Raw genomic sequence first — 23,729 nt, forward strand, 5'->3', positions numbered from 1 at the left:
AAAAAGTGTGTATGTATATATTAGCCTCACTATACATCACTTCCTGCATTGGTGCTCGTTGGCATCGGACATGAACCATGACATTTTTTTGTGTGGACCTGGGGCTGTTGTATTAAACTGCATTAGTTTTAGCTGCACTAGGTGGACCTAATAAACTGGCAACTGCATGTGCAGTATGTTGTTATGTCACTATTTAATCAAGGCCTGTCCTATCAGTTTGATCTCAGCCAGTGTCTGAGCCATCTCTGCATCTGCTGTGGTGTTCTGCTGAAATATATAAATACATTACGGATTAAGACTGATGCTGCCAGAGACCGGGCTACTCATCATCCCCGTATCAGTAAATCATTTTTTGAAGAGGCAGCAGTTTGGTGTAGCAGCAATCAGCCCTGTGTTGTGTAATAAGTGTCCACAGCCTGGCAGACTGAACACAAAGGTCTCTCTTTCCTTCCTCTGCCACAAAAGCTGCAAATATCAGAAGGACAATATGATGCAGATGCTCATTTCTTACAAAAATGTCCATGCCGACCCAGTCTGTAGGGGAGTTCATTCATAGCTACTTGTTACGTAAGATCACTCATAACACTGAGGGTTCAGAGGTAACCAAACATCCTGGATTACTTTTTATTAAATCATGTCTCAGTGACAAATTGGGGTTGTATAGTTTTCCAGTTAACTCGTCGGTTATTGGAAGATTTAATTTGAGGAGGATGCAATTGAGTACAAGAGAGCAAGGTTCCCATCTTAGAGGAGCATGCTGGATAGTGATGTCACTATTGGTGTCACTGAAATCAGACAAATTGAGAGGTTGAAGTTTAAAAATGTAATGAAAGCTACAATTAATAAAATAACAAATAATTTGATTTCCAAATGGATTTTTTTCTATTAAATTGTCCACAGCAGTGAGCTCTTTTTCCAGCAATGAGAGAGGCATTAACAGGGATCATCACTAAAACAAACAGCTTCTGTTTTCATTGCTCGGTGAAGTCATTTTGCATTTTGCCTTGTCATTCAAAAATGATGCACAGACCGATTTCTACGCTCATCATAGCAGAAATTCTACCAGAATGTAATTCTGTTTCATGGATGATTTGTTTATTCCGTTATGTTAAAGCAAATAAAGCATATGAATAAATATTGTGGTTGGTGCAGAAATAATGCAATGTAAACAATCTGATATTCCTGTTTTCTTGCCATAAAGGAAAAAGATAAGTAATTCTGCCACAAAAAAAAGTGTTACATTTCCATCCACCTTATGCAAAATTAAAAAAAAAAGACTGGAAATTTCAGAAAGGAAAAAGGCAAAATATTGCAATAATGTTTTTATGGTTGGCTGAGATGAAAAAGTTGGCATAGCAAAATATATGCCTTAAAGATTTTCCAAACAGATTTTTTGGAAAAGATACTACAGTGCAGTCATAGTATTCATGTTATGAGTGTAAAAGTTCATTCTTATATAATAATTATAGATATTATAGGACATAGTCACCGTGACGTCACCCATTGGTTTGTGGACTGCCATTTTGAGGCATTTTGGCCGTTGCCATCTTGGTTTTTTGGAACCAGAAGTAATTTACTAAATGAACATCATGCTGTATTGAAGAAGACTTGAAACTAGTGATTGAGACCATAAACTCATGTTTACAATGTTTACTGAGGTAATAAATCAAGTGAGAAGTATAGCTCATTTTCTCATAGACTTCTATACAATCAGACTTCTTTTTTGTAACCAGAAGAGTCGCCCCCTGCTGGCTATTGCAAAGAATGCAAGTTTAAGGTACTTCTGCGTGGGTTCACTGCTATTAACCTTGACAACAATAGTTTGACGATGGTAATCTTAAAGGGCCAGTGTGTAGCATTTAGGGGGATTTATTCCTTTAGTGTATAATCACCTGAAATTAAGAATCGTGTTTTCGCTACCTTAGAATGAGCCGTTTATATCTACATACAGAGCGGGTCCTCTTCACAGAGTTGGCCGTCATGTTTCTACAGTAGCCCAGAACGGATAAACCAAACGCTGGATCTAGATAGGGCCATTCACATTTTCACGTCTGCCACCGTAGTTCTCCTACACGCTTGGCACACAGAAAAAGCTTCAGTTGGTTGCAATCTGCAGCCTCACCGCTAGATGCTGCTAAATCCTACACAATGCACCTTTAACTTAAGGTCCACTTACTATAGCTCTTTCTATAGATTTCAAACTCATCTCACGGTGGTCCTTCAGTTAAAATGATAGTAGTCTAAACTGTGTCTGCTTCTACTTATTGTTACATGCCTGGATTGCATTGTACACTATCTGCCCAGCACCAAACGTCAGACAGACAAACATTCTGTAACGCCCCTTCATAACCAGACTAAATAAATAAAATATGGGACAAATAATGACGTACCAATGAAAACAGACCGGACTGTTCAGAGATAAACAGAACTTGTTGACCTAGAAATGAAGGATGTCCACTAGATTGGTTGCCGGAAAGGGAGAACACCTAGGGTAAAGTAATCCCAAATAACTCCTGTGGTGCACAAAGCGTTGCTGGTATAGCTCTCAGATATGACTCCTCAGATTGCCAGGCTGCAGTGTAGCATGTAGTTTCCACTTCTACCTCTCCCAGAATAACTGTGACAGCAGCACTGCGTGCATAAGGCCATCTCAGCTCTAGATGTCCCCAACCTCGCTGTAACGTGCTGAAGATCAGTTACGACATCGGGTTGCATAAGCAGGATCCTACGCACCTTCACTGTATCATTTGCCCCCATATAGCAATTATGTCTCCATTCTCTCACCCTGTGTGCCTTTAATGATGTACGTCAGGCTGAAAGTTGGCATTTCATTAAAGTGCAAGTAGCTTGGAACATTTTATCACAGCTCTTGGTTTTACAGTGACATTACATTTCTAAGAAGTGGAGGTCACTTAAGTTTGAGCAGTGAAAATCAAGGGGTGTCTTTCCACTTACGAGGTCGTGAATATAGAGGGGGGCATTCATATGGACTCTTCTCCTGAACCCAGTAAACATTTGAAGGCACCAAAAGTCTTTAAAATGCTGGATAGTTCAAAGACCCTGCATACACATGGTCTACCCCCACAGGTGTTTTCACTTGTTGCCTGATAAGGACCTTAGGATGGTGTGTGTGTGTGTGTGTGTGTGTGTGTGTGTGTGTGTGTGTGTGTCTGTATTAACTTTTTATTAAAGTCAGTATTAACTATAGCTTTATTTAATTCAAACCCACCTAATGCCAGACAGCATATTGTCTACAATACAGTAAGCAATAAGCAGAACACAACACACAGCACCTCCTGCAGTGATGGCCGATGTGATAAAGGAATTCCTGATGGAAGTGCCTGAAGCTCACTGTATTCCACCAATATAGCAGTGTGCTCTTATATAACATTGTGAGACTCACGATAGACAGTTTAAAAAAAGGATAAAATCAATCCTGCAGAAGCAGATATATGGTCTTTTTTATTTCAATCTTCCCTGTCGAAACCAGGTGCCTACATCACCCACAATGCAACTTGTTTGCCGACAGTCCCGTCAGAGATTTGGGTGTGTCATGCCAGTAGCAATGCAGCCTTGAGCTGTTAGCCTCAAGCAGAGAAAAATAGCGAGCTATTGAGGCCTGTTAAAGTTTAACAGGCCTCAATAGCTCGCTATTTTTCTATTTTTAAACCACCCAATTCCACTGTTATCAACTCATTAAATGTGCGTTATCAGTCGTTCTAAGCCTCATAGATGTGGGTCAGTAGGGGCCTGCTACACATACTACGTTTGAAAAATGAAAGTGAGACTTAAGGTTTTGAATACGAAGACAACCACACGTTGTCGGTTTCACACGGGATGCAAACTCCGTTGATATCTTACAAAAAGTTATTCCTCATTTTTTTTGTGTTTTCCTATGAATGTGCAGCAACATGTGATGCATGTGTCAATTTCCTCTCCAGTCTTTTGAAATAAATTTCTGTCTTCTTCTGAAAAAACTTGATTAGGTTTAGGCAACAAAACTACTTAGTTGGGTTTAGGAAAAGATCGACTTAGTTAGGTTTAGGGAACAAAATTACTTAGTTAGGTTTAGGAAACGATCGACCTAGTTAGGTTTAAGGAACAAAACTACCTAGTTAGGTTTAGGAAAAGATCGACTTAGTTAGGTTTAGGGAACAAAACTACATAGTTAGGTTTAGGAAAAGACTGACTTAGTTAGGATTAGGGAACAAAACTACATAGTTAGGTTTAGGAAAAGATCGACTTGATTAGGTGTAGGCAACAAAACTACCTCGTAAGGTTTAGAATAAGATCGTGGTTTGGGTTAAAATAACACCAGAAGTGACGTAACTTAAGTATGGAAGTTACATGAAAAAAATAAATCAACAGTTTCTTGGGTGAAAGTCTAGCGTTTTTTGACCAACCCATCCAACCCAACCTCCTCTGTACACCGAGTTTATCGCTCTTTATACTTGCTGGTTTGCAATTACGTGGATTACATTCAAATTGATTTCATAGGATATATATGAATTAGAGGGCATAATTCGTAGGCATAGCTACACACGCTGTATGAGAACAGCCGGTATAGAATATGTTTGGTTAAGTCTGACTGTCTGACCTGCATTTGATGAAAACTAAAATTGTGCTCATGTCACAGTGTTTTATTGTGGTGTCTGTATAAAACAATAACAGCAGTGCAGAATGTGGCCTATACTTTGCATTTCCTTCGATTGAGGCATAATGTAGCAGAGACTTTGTCAGGCCGTCCCTCATCTACGCCAGCGATATTGAAATATTTTCAGATAACGATATTTACTTAGCCATTCCGAAGAAGAATGCATACTAATCCTCTCATTGTTCTGCTGCTGCATTATTTGGTACACCCTGTTCTTATCCACACTGTGACACTGCCCTTCCTCTATTCCCTGTGATGCTGGTACAAATGGTGATGTGTGTGTGTTGATGATAAATGTATGCTCTGACTGGTCCACAATGATTTTCTGTGTGTAAACCTCGAACATTGTGACCTTATTAAATATATTTCTGTGTTTTTGTTGGAGTGTCTCCGAGATTGGAGATCAACGCACACGTTTCTTAAGGACAAAAACAAATGTTTCTCTTCAGCTAATAGACACAACGATGCATGATAATAAAGACCATAATTATGTATCTTTATAATGAATGCAACAAGGGGGAGAGCACATGGTATTACTGATTAGGAGGAGGGCAGTGTAACAGTACGCTGCTGTGTGTCCCTGACTCCTACACACACTTTCTCTCTCACACATACGCAGGGTAATGCAGGATGTTCTGTGCATGTGCGTGAATTGACGGGATACAGTATACAGGAATATTGCTGATAACGAGGGGGTGAACGCGTCACAGAGAGGGAGAAAGAACTGGACACCGTGTTTCTAGTTCACCTTGGAGGCGGCGAAAGGCTACAGAAGCACGTGCAAGATGGCACTTTTGCTGTGGTTTGTTTGAATATGGGGGCACCAAGGGGGGTGGGAGAAACACACCTTCAGCTAAAAAAACATTCAGAATGATAGACTTTAACTCCCGCTTAGCCAAAGACTTGGACACAAGAATATCGTAATGTGCAATAATAGGTCATCTGTCCTACAACTATCAAATAGTTTCAAAGTAGGATTATTCACAAAACTTTCCAAACTAAACAGCCATATCTCGGACGAGCCCTTGCTTACGACCTTAACTTTAGATGAACACAGGAAGTAACATATAACCAACCTTTGCAAAAACAGGTCCAAAACAACAAGAAAAAGCTGCTTATTTATATGAAAATTATTAACAGAGAAACCATCTAATATGTATCAGAAATAGTAGCAAAAAAAGGCGTCACGGTCTCCAAGGCCAAAATAATAAATAAAAAGCCCACACTATAAAAAACAACAACTCATCAAACAAAAACACAATGATAAGCTCCCTAACTAACCACAAAACAGGAGCTGTATCAAGGGAGCTCAGACTATTTGGGTTATTTTTGAAACCACTGACAAACAGCCTTTTGTCTCCTTTTAACCTTTCGTTGTTTAAAAGTTGAGGAACTTTTTATATGTCACAATTTTAATGGGAAGAAATTACCCCCCCAAATTAAGCGATTTAGTGTTTCCTCCAGAATTGTATTTTTTTTTTAATGTATTTGTAATGGACCGTGTACAATATAAAACATTAATATAATGTAGGTGTTGTAACATTATTTAGATTGTGAGAAATTAAAACACTCTAGCCAACTACATTAGGAATGATTCAAATCATAGCCTCTCTTTTACCTTATCAGATGTCGGCATGCACTGCATGGATGATGATTGAAATGACATGCAAATACCAGTATTGTATATATATATATATATATATATATATATATATATATTTTTTTTTTTATATAGCATTAGTCACAAATGTGGTTAAATTTAATGAGGAAGTCCTGGTTCTGCTCCCTAGTCTCATCCTTCTGCTCTTCTTTGGGCTTGATGAGGTTAATTCGGGGCCTGACCTCCTCTTCAGTCTGGAGGTAGAGGAGGTCTGTTTGTATTTCAGGTCCTCCAGGTCTTTGAAATCTGATTTCTCTTTCTGGGAATCGTTTTCCTTCAGGGTCTGGATCTCCTCCACAGTCTCTTTCTCAGCCATCAGCTGCTTTATGACCTCCTGGTCCTCTGAAAGAGATTCAGCTTTGGACTGAATCTCTTTCTCCAGCTGCTTCTGAAGGCTGTTGTTTTCTTTTCTGATTACGTGAGTCACTTTGAACTCCCTCACTTTGTCCTGCAGGGTGCTGTTTTTCTCCTGAAGGGGCTTATTTGTCTCCACTTGTTGATCCTTTTCAACCTGGATCTCTGCTGTGAACTTATGACACTGACTCGTACAGCAGAGTTTATCGACGATGCCAAATTTCCTAAGGGAATCATAGACTTTATTTCCTTGAATGTACCCAATTAATCTTAACTTTGAAGCTCATATAGCAATCACAGGTGAGAACAGATAGATATGCTGTTTAGATATGAAACAGTAGTTGTTTTTCATTTTAAAGGGGAACTTTGGTATTTTCCCTATGCTCCCATGTTTTTGTGTCCAAGTGACTAATGAGGACAACAATTTCTGAAATTGGTCCAGTATTGAGGGAGAACGCTGCAGACGGCAGCCGCAAAACGAGCTGCGAGGGAAAGTGAGCCTGTCACGGTGCCTGCTTGCCCCAATAGCACCATATTGCAGGCTGTGAACAACTGCTGTCTACAGCATTCTCCCTCAATACTGGACCAGTTTCAGAAACAGTTGTCCCCATTAGTTACTCAGACACAAAAACATGGGAAAATAGGGTCCAGGTTGAAAAATACCAAAGATATTCTTTAAGTTACATGAGTGGACTCATAAAAATTATAATTTTAGTGTTAAAGAGGCAGAATCTGCCAATTCATGCTAGTTTTTTATTTTTTTTTAAATGTGCGTGCATATGAATATTAACGCATATTAACGCGTATTCAGAATTTACAGTTAAATTTTGTGCTCATGGGCACTTCTTCAGTCATTTTGATGGACAGGTCCACTTCATTCAGGTCAATTCATTGAAGGGATAATTTGGATGTTTTGAAGTGGGATTGTATGAGGTACTTATCCACAGTCAGTGTATTACCTACAGTAGATGACGGTTGACACGCTCTCACTTTAGAGAAACAGACAGGAGTACCAGTACAGAAGCAAAGCAATGTACTGCTGAGGATGTGGGTGGTGGCAAAACATATTTTAGACACCTAAAAAAATCAATATCAGTTTAAGTGTGAGACAGCTATACAGTCGTTGTATCCATCTATGCTCTTGCCAAAGTCACCAGACTCCATTGAAAAAAAGTGCAATTCTACCTCGTAGATCACAGGCGTTGTTGGTCTACCGCTGCCCTGATCAGTTAGTTTGTTTGAGCTACTTTGACTTTGGTGAATCCAAAACAAACTAACCGTGTTCTGTAATGTAAAATCAAATTTTTTTTCAATGGAGTCTGGTTGCTTTGGCAAGAGCATAGATAACGGCTTCAGTTCCCCGGTCGGAAACATAGCTAAATGTTAGACAGCCAAACAGCCTATGTTTCCAAAAACGAACTGAAGTCATATCCATCTGTGCTCTCACCAAAGCAACCAGACTCCATTGAAAAAAACTGTAATTTTACCTCACAGAACACAGGGGGATGGGGCGGGTGTGTTCTGTAAGGTAAAATTACAGGTTTTTTTTTCCAATGGAGTCTGGTTGCTTTGGTGAGATCATATATAACGGCTTCAGTTCCCTGTTGGAAACATAGGCTGTATAGCTGTCTCACCGTGAAGTAAAGCGGAGAAAATATTCTAAATATAGTATACACTGATATTGATTTTCTTTTTTACGTGGCTAAAATACGTTTTGCTGCCGGCCCCGTCCGCAGCAGTACATTGCTTTATTTTCTGTGCCCGTACTCCTGTCTGTTTCTCCAAACTGGGGGCATTCCAACCACCTTCTACTGTAGGTACTACACTAACTATGCATCTCATAAAACCCCACTTTAAAACACCCAAACTATCCCTTAAAGGCTTTGGATTTGGGTTGTTTTACTAAACGTGGAGTCACAGTTGTGCAAACAGATTGGATTTCTAACCCCTGGTGGTACCAATATTATGGTTTCATATCTGTCAAACATCATCGGATACTGTTCAAACAACCACGAAAGGCCTGCATGCTTTCTCGGAACAATTAAGCCAGTTTCTCTGTGCTGTATTTTCTTTATTTGATGAATGTTATACGTCTGTTTGGATCCAGGTGCACATACAGATCTGAAGTGGTATGATCTGAGGGTGTTTGTTATATTCTGCAGTATATAGCTGCACATTTGGGGGGATAGTTGCATTACAGCAATGAGACATGCTGAGAGGTGTCTGTTATTTGGCCCACTGATGCTTATTCTGCACAAGTGCATGGTTGCAGCAGTGTGTGTGTGTTGTGTTCACTGCATGCTGTTAGAAATGAAGTGAATAGCAGGTGCTGTGTAAAGAACAGTGTAGAGTGAAGTTAAGACAGAAGGAACGAGAAACAATCCAAAAAATATGTTTTAGTTTGTTTTTATTAAATTAAGATTTTCTTTGACTTCTTTGCAATAAATATACATTCACATTTAAAAAAGAGATTACAATGAAACATTCAAGTAGCCGTTATAAAATAGATGTAAACAACATTGTTTCCCCCCCCAACAACATTGCCCCTTCTGAGGTCTAAAGAGTCTCTTTTTTCTCTCCACCTCTGGCATCTGTAAAAAGGCATGACGTCAACAAAACACATTTTGCGCGAGTCTTAAGCCACTTCACACATTGAGGCGCTCTGGTTGACAGAACAAGCAAAACATTCTCAAATGTCTTTTTTTTTTTTATTGGCAGCTCAAGCGGACTCAGCGTGTCTAGTTTCAGTCAGTGTGTCTCCAGAGTGGAGACGGCGCTGCGTCAGAGCGCACGGCGGTGGCGGCGGCGGCCCCGCGGCGTCTCCACGCCTCCCCGTGTCAGTTTGAGGCAGCCGGCAGCACGGGTCGCCTCTCAAAGCTTGACGCACCAGGCTCCTTCTCATCTCAAAGATTTCGTGTCGAGTTTATACTTCGCGTTCCTTTCTTTTAACTAATTGAGCATCTCTCTTTGTCCTTGCCCTGGCCGCCTCCTATGGCCTTCTCCTTAATGTACATGAGGTCGCTGTGCACGCTGGGTCTCCGTGCGCACGGCGTCACAATGCCGAACGCCTCCCCGATTCCTTTCATCTTCTTGTTCTTCATGGACTTCCTGTGCAGCATGTCGCAGTACTGCACAGACACTTTGCGGTGCAGGTCGGGGCTCATCTCGTGTGGCAGCTTGGCCATGGTGAACAGAGTCTGGAACATCTTGTCCACGTTCTCGTTGCGCTTGGCGGAGATCTCGAAGTAGGCGCACTTCTCGTCTTCGCCGGCCACCAGCTGCTCGATCTCCTCCTGCTGCACCTCCCGGTAGAACTCCCGGTCACCCTTGTTGCCGCAGATGACCAGGGGCACGTCGATGTGCTCCTTGATCTTGTTCTTGAGGCACGACTTGGTCTCGAAGATCTGCCGCTTGAGCCGCTGCACCTCCTGGAAGGAGTCGCGGTTGTCCAGGCTGAAGACAAGGATGAACACGTCACCTGGGAGGAACAGAGAGAGAGGGATGTTTGGGTTAACTTCTAGACAAAGAGCAAAGAGATGCAACATGTGTGTTTTCTAAGCCTACTGGTGCACACTGCATCCAGGCATAAAGTGTGCCTTTATGCATAGTATCTCATAATATTGACAGTTTTGATTTATCATGATTTTTTTCATTTATTATAATTTCTAATTTAATCATGTTTTTTTCTTTTCTTTTCCTGGCAGAAATGAGCTTCCATAGTATAAATCGGAGGTTTCTTCAAGTTAAAAAAAAAATAAAATAGGCACAAATCACAAAAAAGTGCGCCTTTACGCATGGCCAAAGTGCGACTTTACGCATGGATGCAGTGCTCTTTGCAGCATTTAAAAAACGCACTTTTTTGCACCATCTAATTCTCTACAACTATTCATCAAGCTGTGGATAATTACCTGTGAGTATGGACAGTCTCCTCATGGCTGGGAATGGGTGGTTCCCTGATGTGTCCAGTATGTCCAGCTGGTAAACGTCTCCCTTGATGCTGTACAGTTTCCTGTGAAAGTCCTCGATGGTCGGCGTGTACTGCTCCTCGAACCTCCCGTTCAGGAAACGGGACACGATGGCCGTTTTACCGACTTTGGTGGATCCCAGAATCACCATCCTGTAACAGTTCTTGGCTGGGATGTCGAAATCGCTCTCGGAGGGAGACATCTTCTTAATCATGTTGATATACTTGGACTGCTTTTTTTTTCTCCCTTGGATCGAGATAGAGTGCGTAAAAAGAGCGGTGGAGCAGTCAGTCAGTGGAGATGGTTGCTGTTTGCTCTGCTGTGTGTTTTGTGTCTGAGCTCCGGACTGGAGTCCTGTATTTATGCGCCTCTGCGCGCTGCTCCTCCTCCTCCTCCTCCACGTCACAGCTCAGTGAGGAGGAACTTCATTGAGAGCTGGGAGAAGCGGACCAATCTCCCACTGGTGCGTCAGTCTGACATTTCTACTGAAGACTAGACTGGGAAACAGTGAGCAGCAGACTCCTCCAAAGAAACCACATTGTACAAGTTTAAGGGACAAATAATAACTCCCACGGAGTTGCACCAAGTGAATAATTGACTTCATCATCCGGCATTTAACCCGGTTTGGCACAAAAACAACAAAACAGGGTCACCCTTGGACATTTTCTCATAATATAAAACCTCAACAGCGGATGTGAGTTCTTCCAGACAGAGCAAATATGTTGCAAGACAGTTTTACTCCATGTCATCACTGATCGTGGATCAACAAGTGGCCTTTAAAGTGTTTTTTTTTTTATTATAACAAACAGTAGTTTATTCTCATGCTTGCAAAAAATAATACACTGAACACATATTTGCACTTTAAGATTAGGCTACAGTTGTGCATTCACTGCTATTGCATATAAAGTTGCATTCATGAATGAATGAATGAATGAATGCATTCACATTCTCAGGAACTGCTGCAGCTTCGTGTCACCAGGCAGAAAGAAGTGGAGTAGTTGAGGATTGAGACGCTGCAGTTACCGAAGTGACCAAAAGGGAGCACTAAGAGTTCAATTTTTTATCTCCACATGAAAGGCATACATTTACCTGGAAGGAAAAAAAACACACACAGTGGAGGAGCTTTGTGTCTGTGTGCATGGATCAGAATATAAGCAGTCTGCCATCTCTTTGTTTAGTGTGGACTGCGTATGAGAGATTTTTGTTTTTAAATGCACATAACAAACACGACAATGTGATAAAATGACTTTAAAACCTCAACAAAAAAAAGTGAAAAAATTAAGAAGACACTTAGACTAAAAGAAAAAATAAATAAATAAATAAGAGGTAGAGCGTGTTTATTATTTTATATAGTCCCAGTCTTCACTGGAGCAGATGTTTTTCCATTTCATGCTGTGCTGTGCTACATTTTGGTGGTTTGTAGCAATTATTTTTTTCCAAAAGAAACTGGCTTTGCAATGTATTATTCAGCACACTTAGAGATTCAGATTAGTTTTTGAGTTTTGAATATAAATGATTTATCCAACAGAATAATTGTATTCAAGAGATTTATTTTTTATTTATCACAGGTGGCTAATGCAAAGAAAAACATGTATCTGTAATGAACAACAGTCATTACAAAAGAAAAAGATGTGTGAATGGAGGTGGGAACAGAGCTGTTTTCCTTATTTTTCAGTAGCGCTTCATAAAACTGAATGGAGTCTCTGTAAAGTGAAAACTTGATTGTTTGCTGCTTTAATGTGGCTCATTCAGTCGGGTGTGAAGAACAACTTATTAACTTTGTGGCACCAAATGATGAAAATGTGAAAATGCAGTTTAGTCTGCAGGGACTCTGGTGTGGAGGGGAGTTGTAACTGTGCAGAAGTGAGATGAAAAGGGAGGCTGAAAGTGTGACAAAGTGCAATAAAAAACTGACTTTCTACATAAATCATGTCTCAAACATCACTCGGGCTTCCGCTCCACCGAAGAGACGAAAAGTGGAGCAATGGAGACTCTAAACCTTCATCATATTAATACATGGAGTAAACATAACATGCGATATTTACATCATTTTTTCTACATCGTTTTCGTTTGTTTGAGGTTTGACTGGTGCTGCTGGTGGGTAAATATACTTGCTTTGTGCAAATGTATGCATATATATTTATTATTGTAAATCAATTACCAACACAAAACAATGACAAATATTGTCCAGAAACCCTCACAGGTACTGCATTTAGCATAAAAATATGCTCAAATCATAACATGGCAAACTGCAGCCCAACAGGCAACAACAACAGCTGTCAGTGTGTCAGTGTGCTGACTTGACTATGACTTGCCCCAAACTGCATGTGATTATCATAAAGTGGGCATGTCTGTAAAGGGGAGACTCGTGGGTACCCATAGAACCCATTTATATTCACATATCTTGAGGTCAGAGGTCAAGGGACCCCTTTGAAAATGGCCATGCCAGTTTTTCCTCTCCAAAATTTAGCGTACGTTGGGAGCGTTATTTAACCTCATTCCCGTATGGTTGATACCAGTGGTTTCCTTAGGTTTTCTAATTTCATTTTTTTCTCCTGGTAAGTTTGACAGGCCACTGAGCCTTTACACTCCGGGGTAATCAGTAAGTGTATCGGAGGTGTCGGTGTCAGATCAGGTTAACAAACTACAGATTGTGCGTCACAGAGTCAGCGGTACAACGCTGCTCGGCCGTCGGCCCGCTCACGGCCAGCTTCAATGTTTTCTTTTCCCAGAGGCGCCCTGCTAAGATAAACAATATCTGCACGCTGACCCACCGTAACCCCCTGACCTGGCCACCTGTGTGGACACATTGTTTAATGAGTCATGGCAGTTTCAAGTATGTGCCTGTCTTGGGGGAACCTGCAGAGTGAGAGGAATGATGTGTTCTTGTGTGTAAGAATAGGTTTTCTCCAGCATGTAACCTCCTGATAGAGAGAAAAGACATAAGCAGTTCATAACACAAAATGGACAAGGTGCTCATTACAGATATAAATAGATGCAACAAAGAGGTGTTGGGGGGAGGCAAAAAAGAAAAAGCACTTGAAAACCATCTGAAGAGTTCCCCACAGCCATCAATCAGCTCTTCCTCCTTCGCTCCATCACAGGTACATAAGACACAGAAAAAATATTACAAGTGTATTTTTTCCCCCCGCTGTGTGAGCAACAGTAATGAGGAAGAAGAGGCGTGTGAAAACAGTCAGTTCATGTTAAGTTGGCTGATAGATAATGCCACTGCGAGGGAGGACTGTCTGTGTAGTGTAGTGCAGCAGCGAAGCGGGAGTCGCAGAGGAGAGTGGAAAAACAAACGGTGCCGACGGCGAGCAAATACGACTTCTGACGGACAGCTTATAAAAGACAGAGTGCAGAGTGCAGAGATACAGATCAGGCATCAATGGGAAATCAATTGCGAAGTCAGCACAGAAACAGGCATGAAATATTGAAAAGCAAATAGCGTAGACTCTGGGGCTGAAGCTGGAGCAGGTTCAGCTTTAGAGTGTAGGTAAAGGAAGGAGGTTAAATAACGCTCCAAAGATGGGCTAAATTCTAGCGAGAAAAAAACTGGCATGGCCATTTTCAAAGGAGTCCTCTTAACCTCTGACCTCAAGATATATGAATGACAATGGGTTCTATGGGTACCCACGAGTCTCCCCTTTACAGACCCATGCTCACTTTATGGTAATCACATGCAGTTTTGGACAAAGCCATGCAGTTTTATGAATGCAGTATGTTATTTTTGCCTATTCTAAAGATGATGTGTTTGAATATTTCTGCATCCTGGGGTCCCTGAACAGTCTTGAATTACATAAATTGTGTATCACTGTAATGCTGAGACTCCTGTGGATCCAGTTGAAATTAAACCTCACTGTATAAAATGACCTGTATTGACCTCTAGGATAATCACAGCCTCATGAAACTTTACAGCCACAAACTAGAGACCTAGAGCATTCAGAAGATGTATGGTTTTCCTAGCTAGATTGACAATAAGTGGGTTTCTGAGCAGTTTCCAGAACAGAAGTGCTCGCTATACAATCACCGAACAATTTAATTCTTGCAGAAATCTCCAAATGTCAAAAAGTTTTTGATCCCAAATCACAGCATGGTTTTTTCTATGGTGTTCCTCAAGGTCCTGGTGTCTTAATGTGGTATTTTGGAGGGATTATTGTTTTTTTTCAGTTCTCGGGTGGTAAAAAATGGTTAAATTTGACACCAAATCTGTGTGTGACGGAGTAGGCGTCACTGACTGAGGGCAGCGCACACACCAACATTTCTCTGCTGCGTCGCTGGCTGCAGGCAGCGTACACACACACACACACACACACGCATACACACGCACACACACACACACACACCAAACATTTCTCGGCTCCCTTGCTGATTTACTCAGAAGTTAAAACACATCGCGACATATCCCTCTCCCCTGAACTTGTTGTCAGTAGTGCAACCAAGGGTGCACAATTGACTGTTCTGCTGTTTTCTAGACGCATATATTCACACAAACATTATTCTCACTCACCAGTTGATGAAACGCTGCCTGTCCATCCTGTCATCATGTCCCCATTCATGAGTTTGATGAGCGAATTTATATGTAAAATATGGCTAGGTTAAAGGGGCTATAAATGTCTTCTCTGCTGAAGAATGTTGTTCATTGCAAATTTTTCTATGTAAGTAATACGCCCAGGGTTAGGGGCTATTAGTTTAAGCCTGGTGAAGGCAGTCACACTATATTAGCACCCTCTACATCCACAGCATGTCCGGAATTAAAACCATCCAGGAAAGAACAACATCCTCACTCAGAGATATATACTGTACAGAGAGCCATGCATAACCCTGCCATGACACAGTTAATCCATGAAGGACAATGGGCCACCAGAACACCTTTCTACATAATACTCGAAAACAAACCACCATAACTATCAACCCCCACCACCACCAACATTAACCCATGATTACATTTAACTCCAGTTACAGTTCACACACCACATACAACCACATCATCCTTTTTTATTCATCATTCTATTTTAAAACATCATCTTTTTATCCATCACCCTATTAAACACCATCCTTTTATCCATCATTCTTTAACTTCCATCTTCTATCTATCTGACTGACAGCCAGCCACCCCCACCCCTATCAGGCGCACACACACTGTACACAGTCACATGATATTGATCTTTGGCTAGTTATGTTGGCTTTTTTAAAGTTTTCTTTATTTTTCTTTATTGAATAAATTTTATCCGTTTTTTTCCCATTTTTTTTATACATATTTCATTTCATTTTATTTTGTTATAAGAAAAAAAAAGAAAAAAAAAATATATATATGTATATAACAAAAAAAAACAAAAAAACTTCTCAACTGGCCGGGCACTGGCCATGCTGCCTCAGCACCAACTGGGCTCCTCCTCCATCTCCTCTCTCCTCCCTCCAATGATGGCCTATGGATAGAAAAGGGCAAAAGCTCTGAGCTATCAACCAGGCTCACGAATTTACGTTACGTTACATTTTGGTGAAGGCAGTCTTGTCTTGGTTTGGTTACAGAGAAGGTAACATTCAGTGAACTCACAGATTGCATTTTGGATTTTTTATTATTTTGCCTGTTTCTAACTGGAAAAGTATGGAGTTATTGAGGAACTCAATTGTCAGTGCTGGTTGATGTTTTTGTAAATAGCTTATTTTATATTTTTTCACTGGATAAAAGCTGTTTTTAATGCCACTTTGTCCTATACCTTGGAACACTAAACCTTCATCCAGAAGGAAGAAGCTAAATTCACTGTGCAAAGGGTTTGGAGTCATCATTAAAACATGGAGCCGGGTATCCGTTGTAACTGTCTGGTGTACAGGGACCCTGAGTTCAGCTGTGACTCACCAATCAGCCTAACTAGACCATTTCACAATCTGATTCTGAGAAGTTCTGTTCTTTAAAGATACGTTTCCAAACCGTGACACCAAAGAAAAGGACAAGATTGATTCAATAAAAGCACGATAAAATAAGGTCATCGTGGTTTTGTCGGTGTGAAAATAGGTCAGTTTCCTCAAGCAAAACAGACGCTGCATGGTGCCCCTTTTTGCACACGGCTTCCCAATTAGCTTCAAAGTTGAACTTTGAGTCAATAATTGTTCCAACATATTTATAAGTTTGCACCCATTCCACTGTCTGGCTCTTGATTGATGTGACTTTGTGTGTGGGCACGTCTTCTAAAATCAATCTTATTTTTTAGATATATTTTAATTGAAGTATAATGTGGGGTTAACTTGGCTACTTTTAGGCTGCAGCTGGTGTTTTTGTAGCACTAGATATTGTTTGACAGTGATGTGATAGCGCCGACACCTACGCGGCGAAAACTCCAATGAAAAGCCAGGTGTTTGGAGGACAGGTTTTTTTTCTCCAGACAGTTACAAGGACAGATGAAACTTGAGGAACCAGGTGTTCTGTTGTAGAGAATTTTCATATAACAGACTTCTGTTCTTGAGACAAAGGAACAAAATGTAGCCAAGGCAGTTGTTTCACAGTGACTCTGACCTACTTTACAAGTATAAAAAGGCATTATAGGGAGGAAACAGTCAGTCTGGCTCTGTCCAGCACCTCTCAAGCTGACTACTCAGCATGATTTGTTCAGTCAGTACAGAATTGTAAAAGAACAAAGAAAAAGAAAACTGTCATGGCCATTTTCAAAGGGGTGCCTTGACCTCTGCATCAAGATCTGTGAATGAAAATGGGTTCTATGGGTACCCACGAGTCTCCCCTTTACAGACATGCCCACTTTATGATAATCACATGCAGTTTGGGGCAAGATTTGAGCATATTTTTTATGCTAAATGCAGTACCTGTGAGGGTTTCTGGACAATATTTGGCATTGTTTTGTGTTGTTAACTGATTTCCCATACAATACATACATACATTTGCATCAAGCAAGCATATTTGCCCACTCCCATGTTGATAAGAGTATTAAATACTTGACAAATCGCTGCTCTTCTTGCTCACTCAGGGTTCATTTTACATGATCAGTGCCGGGAAGGCCAACGTCTGACGGTGTATAGTGGAAAGAAAAGTTAAACGAAAAAAAAAAGTGCCGCATTCACATTGAGGCAAAGAGTGACACATTGCTAGAATAATGACAAAAACACGCTTGAAAGCTCCAGAACAGATAACAATTGGACCTTGTGGTGAGACAGAACGTTCTCGTTCCCAGGGCGTCAAATACCGACCAAATTGTCACGGCCGTCAGCGTGAGACGCACTATCAAGGATGGAGTGACGTAGTTTAAAGAGTGAAAGAGACACACGGGGTAGGCGGGAGGGGAAAACACACAGAATAGTTTTGCCGGTTTATTTTGCCGTGAGACAGCTATACTGTCTATGTTTCCGATGGGGAACTGAAGTTGTTATCTATGCTCTCGCCAGAGCAACCAGACTCCATTGAAAAAACTGTAATTTTACCTTGCAGAACATTGGAGTTGCTGGTCTACTGCTGCCTAGATGGATACAACGGCTTCAGTTCCCTGCCAGAAATGGCTGTTGGACAGCAAAATAAAGCAAAGAGAATATTCTAAATATAGCGTACACTTAACCTGATATTGCTTTTTTTAGGTGGCTAAAACATGTTTTACTTCCGGCCCCATCCACATCACTACATTGCTTTACTTCCGCGCTGGTACTCCTGTCTGCTTCGCCAAACTGGGGGCATGGCGACCACCTACTATGGATAAGTACCTCATACAACCCCACTTCAAAACACTCAGGGACCCCCAGCTATTCCTTTTAAAGTAAAATAGCTGACCTATTTTCTTTGGATTATGACTTAAATGTAAGAATCCAGGCTACTCTGTACCCTACATAGATAGGTAGGTACTAGCCAGTATGTATTTAGTTGCTACTTAATCACAAACCAAATCCAATGTGTCATTTATCACAGGAGCTGCATTAGCACTGCTTGCTGCGATCATAAAGAGAAACAGCACTCTCCTAATAATCCTGAATCATTCAAAGACAGAATAATTATGCGTGATGTTCCCACATGTGTCTGTAAGAGGTCCATATGCAAAAAGTGCTGCCTTTAAGTGCATCAATTAGTAGTCGTGAGACACAAAGAGAGACCTCACTCTTTTATTACATAAATACACCATCAACAGAGAGTACATCAGCATGGCAGTGTGTGTTGTTCAGTTCGGAATGGTTTGCATAGGTAGAGTGTAAAGCCTGTTATTAGTATATAGCTCCTCTGACATTTAAAATGGGTTCATTATTCACACTGAATAACAGTCACAACAACAATGGCAGTGTTGAATGCTATCTTACATTTGGTTACGTAGAAATACAATATGTTTCTCTGAACACAATTGCTGAGCTTAAGTTTTCATGACCCTTAACTCTTTTGAATTTTTTCATTGTGCCTTGAAGGACATTGAAAGTTTCACTCACACCAGTTGATTCAGGATGATGTCACTTAACGTACAAAACAGTCACACCATCAAATCGAGCACAGTATTTTCATTAAACATAGTCATCATGTAGGGTTTTTATATGAATTTGAAAGAGAATTAATTGAGAACTTCTGGCAGTGATCAACTAAAGAAACATTTTGGGATATATTCTAGCTGCTTCCCTGCATTTAGGTCTTTGCTAATAGAGAGGCAAAGTCCCGCCCCCTTCTGGTGGACCACCATGGGACCGTATTTTGGAAGAAATATGAACAGCGGGAGACAAATCATTTTTTTTTTTAAATTGCGCCATAAATTACACATATGATGTTTGTCAATTTAAAAAAATTTTGCAAGTCAAGAAATTCGCAGTTTGACTTAAAATACATAATTAGAAAGACGACACACCCAAAAGTTGCGTAAGTGACGTCTCTCTCTCGCTGAGGCTACAATGCCTGTGTGTTTCCTACTGGGATGTATTCACACCAGCAACAGGTCTCGCTCGCTCTTTTGCTCCCCGGCTGAAAAAAAGACCAGGAGTCGCTGGATAAAACACATCAGGTAAGATAAAGTTTCATCTGTGACTGGAACAGAGCTAAGTTAGCTGGCTAGAGCTGATGACGTATATTGTGTGAGACGAGAGATGTAGTTCACTGAGTGGTTTCACACAAAGCTAACTACAACAACCCATACGACAAACTGAGACTTTCTTGGCTTACTAAATTATCTTTTAAATTGACAAACATCTTATGTGTGATTCATGGTGCAATTTAAAAAATATATATTTCATTCTCGTCGTTGACTACCGTTCATATTTTTTCCGAAATAAGGTCCCATGGGTTCCACCGGAAGAGAAGGGACTTCGCCTCTCTATATCTTACTAATATCTTGAAATGTCAAGAATAGCACAGTGCCTGTAGGTAAAAAAGTGTTGACAAAGTAATTCATGCATCTGGAGAGGAACACAAATAACACAAGGAATGTTATCAACATCAGATAGGTCATTAATACAATACGTGTTTTTTCACAGTGGACTTGTCAAACACAGGTGTAAATGTTTACCATCAAATATGACTTCATTCCATTGAGGCGTGTCAGGTGCAGGTGCTGGGATTGTGCAGGGAGTCTAGTGACGATACCTGAGTTAAGGTGGACGGGTTCCTGTTTTCTGTCCTGCATGATTTAGGCTGTTGATGGCGGTGGGGGTGTTTTTACTGCACATACAGTACAAATCTAACCTGGTACAGCTTTAAAGGAATAATTTGACATTTTTTGGAAATACCTTTATTTGCTTTCTTGCCACGAGTTGGATGAGATGATTGATACCACTGGTTCAAGTATGGAGCTCGAGTTGGGAGGAGGTAAACCTAGCTTAGTATTAAGATTGGATGGTTGCAAAAAGAAGTCTGATTGTATAGAAGTCTATGAGAAAATGAGCCTACTTCTCACTTGATTTATTACCTCAGTAAACATTGTAAACATGAGTTTATGATCTCAATCACTAGTTTCAAGTCTTCTTCAATACAGCATGATGTTCAGTTAGTAAATTATGGTCCCATTTAGAGTCAGATAGACCATAAAGCAGGGGATGCTTTAGGGCGTGGCTACCTTGTGATTGACAGGACGCTACCGTTCAGCGTTCGGTTGTACTAAAAGACACTCTAAGGATACTGTTCATTTTTTCCAGTAAGTACACAAACAAGTGTTTTTCGAAAGCCAAAATTAGCATCCCAATTAATATCAAAGTTAATGTGAATTATGGATGCACCTTGCTAACCAAGCTAGCTAGCTAGTGTCAGCTGCTAACGGTACTTAGCCCTGTCGGGCCTCGGCTACCTTGTGATTGACAGGTCGGTGTTTTCAGTTCCTGAAAGTTAATTGTAACAGTTTGGTTGCCTAAAAATGTCTTATTCAGCGTTCGGTTGTTCTTAGCTCCACCCTCTCGTGTCACTTCTGGTTGCAAAAAAAAACCAAGATGGCGACGGCAAAAAATGCCGAACTCAAGGCTTCAAAACGGAAGTCTACAAACCAATGGGTGACTTCACGGTTCTGGCTCCATACTTACCTCACAGACATGAGTGGTATCAATCTTCTCATCTAATTCTCAACAAAAAGAAGAAAAAAAAATGTTTCTCAGAATATAAATTACTTTAACTTGCCATCCTTAGCCCAAAGTATGCCATAACCATGTGGTCCAAAATTACATTTAAAAAATGTCTCCATGTAGCGTCCACATTCATGAGAAGAGAATAAAACCAAATCAATAATGGAACCCTTGCAGCTGTAGTGTGAACATAGCCTTTGGATCCACACCGGAGGTGGATTAATGATCAACGGTGTTGTTAAATCTGTCTGTCGTTCAGTCCGTCTGTCTGTCCTCGTGACAGGACGGGGAGTCCTCAGCCAAACCAGGAGCAGGGGGAGGTGATTATTCAAGCTTGCGGCGCTGACTCCTCTCCTGATAGATCTGCTCAGTGAATGGTCTGTAAATACAGCAGAACAAACAAGTAATGGGACAATAAATCAGAGAAAGGAACGCCGTACCACTCTGTACCAGGACCGCCGTGTGTGTGATGAACCGTGAGGGAGCCGGAGCGGATCGTTTGTGAATGATAGGAAGATGTCTCTTGTCTCCACGTGTTCCTCCACTCTGTTGCACATGAATGCACTCGCAGTTTTACACCACCATGAACCCCCATATCAAACAAACAGCTGCACCACAAAAACAGCAGCTCTGTTCCTTGTGGGTAATTGAGAGAATATGGAAAATAACATCCCTAATAGGTGATAGGTGACAACTGAGAGGAGCTCTTGAACAGTGCCACGGTGGTGTGGTTAACTATACAGTCTTTATTCATATTCTTATTCAATTAGAAAGGCAAAAAAATTTGTCTATACATTTAATATATATTATTATTTAGCATCTTTATGTAAGCTTATGTGAATAAACCTCAAAATAAATGCTCAAAGAAATCACAATGTGGACCTTTACAGCAAAAATCTAAAACATTTCAAATGCATAAGAGGGAAATAGGGGCATGATGACACACCAAGTCTATTTTTTCCATGGTTATTTTTTGCTGCTCTCGACTCAATCAACAGTCCTTTGTCATTTTGCACAGCCAGGGAGAAGTCCTTTCATGACAAGTCGGCGCTGTGCTGCATCTGTTTCTTGAGTCTGACCACTTAATGTGTCACCAGAGAAAATCCTCTCTGCAAAAGGCATCCGAGCCCGGTGCACAAACCAGGCTTCACTTGCTGCGATTTTGTCATTTTCCACAGTAAACGTCTCAAAGAATTTCTTTTCTTTTTCCATATTTGCACATGCCAGACCGACACCGGACAAAAGCCGTTGAGTTAATTCATTAAAGAAATTAGTAATAAAAATAAATAAATAATAAAAGTAATTTAATACAGTAATAGTCAGTTAAACAAGTTAAAAAATCATCACAGCTAAAAATAAATCTGGATTCTGACTAGATTTCTGAATTGAGCCATTGGAACCAGAGTATCAAGCTTCGAAGTACAGCTGCCAAGTTTATTTTGGGGATTTAATAATATGGGATGGGACTCAAAATCATTATTTAGTGTCAGCTTTCATTGCTGCATCTCACTTTGCATCATAGAAGATGATGAGCTGAGAAAGCTGAGAGGCATTATCCCAACTCACTTGACATCTATTTCCATTCACAGTGTAGTTACTGCATCCATCCCATTGCTGCTTCACACCCCTTTCAGCCGCTGCGTGAGGCCGTATATCCAACCGCCCACCTTTCTACGCTTCACTAAATGAGATCATTCAGAATCTATGCCTGAAGGCAAAAGATAAATATAGCGTATGAATCTTTTCCCAGTCGCAGTGTGTGGTTAAAATCTCGGCACCTGCCTTACCTGCAATTCACAGGCTCGGGCTGAATGTGGACTGGTGCTGGCCGGAAATTGCCGCAGCGACATGCACACCTGCGCTCTCGCTCACGGCGCCTGTTAATGTGTGACATTTGCAGAAATGCATGCTTCCGACACCGCCGGGGCTAACATCTCTTTTCCTTTTCAAGTCGAACATGACACTTGCATTTAACCTGTTGGGCAAATGAGCCCCGTTTTGAGAGAGACATCATATAAATAACTAAAAATAACATTCAGGAGCTCGAAGAGGTAGGGAATGTGTGTTTATGGTGTTTCTGTGTTACGGTTCATGTATGTGATAAAGTAGGTCAATCAGTTGTAGCCTCATCAGTCTGCCATTTTTCTTTTTTTTGCTGCTTCTACTCAGTTAAACATGTTGTTTGTGTTCTAATTATGGGGCTCTCAATATAGTAATGCCGGGTACACACTACACCAGAATCAAGCCGATGCCTCCCTCCCGACAATCGTCAGCAAAGCCACGATTTTTTGATGATGTTAAAGATTATCTTTCCAGATATTCTTGTGGTGTGAGGTGTGTTAAGAGTGTTTCTTACATCCCCCCTAGGAATGCCCCGATCCCACTTTTTCAGTCCTGATACCGATAGCGATACCTAAGGTTTGGGTATCGGCCGATACCGAGTTCCGATCCGATACCATGCAGTGTTTAATTAATAAACTGTATGCCTCACTGTGTGGAAGTGACTTTTATGGGTAAGGCTCGACTTAAACATTGCTTCCCTAACTTTGTAAAACAAAATGTAACAAATAAAAACATA

General features: G+C 40.8%; 2 protein-coding genes across 3 annotated transcripts in view; both read right to left on the reverse strand.

The window, feature by feature from the left end:
- Positions 1-9,062: 9,062 nt before the first annotated feature.
- LOC141758539 (dexamethasone-induced Ras-related protein 1-like) lies at positions 9,063-10,976 on the reverse strand. 2 transcript variants are annotated; one of them, XM_074620071.1, is made up of 2 exons: positions 10,577-10,976; positions 9,063-10,146 (listed from the first exon to the last, which is right to left on the reverse strand). In XM_074620071.1, the coding sequence occupies exons 1-2, from the start codon at positions 10,845-10,847 to the stop codon at positions 9,614-9,616; spliced, it is 804 nt and encodes a 267-aa protein (XP_074476172.1). In that variant the 5' UTR covers positions 10,848-10,976; the 3' UTR covers positions 9,063-9,613. The 2 variants fall into 2 exon arrangements, with proteins under 2 accessions (XP_074476172.1, XP_074476173.1); XM_074620072.1 differs by having other exon boundaries at positions 9,852-10,072; positions 10,577-10,973.
- Positions 10,977-18,688: 7,712 nt separating this feature from the next.
- The window catches only part of pemt (phosphatidylethanolamine N-methyltransferase), a 75,553-nt gene continuing 70,512 nt past the window's right edge, over positions 18,689-23,729 (reverse strand). Inside the window, exon 7 of the mRNA XM_074620237.1 lies at positions 18,689-21,530. Coding sequence (XP_074476338.1) covers positions 21,476-21,530 — 55 coding nt within the window. The 3' untranslated portion in view covers positions 18,689-21,475. The remainder of the gene's footprint in view (positions 21,531-23,729) is intronic.

This window comes from Sebastes fasciatus, chromosome 20 (genome assembly GCF_043250625.1).
Source record: "Sebastes fasciatus isolate fSebFas1 chromosome 20, fSebFas1.pri, whole genome shotgun sequence".
Lineage (NCBI taxonomy): Eukaryota > Metazoa > Chordata > Actinopteri > Perciformes > Sebastidae > Sebastes > Sebastes fasciatus.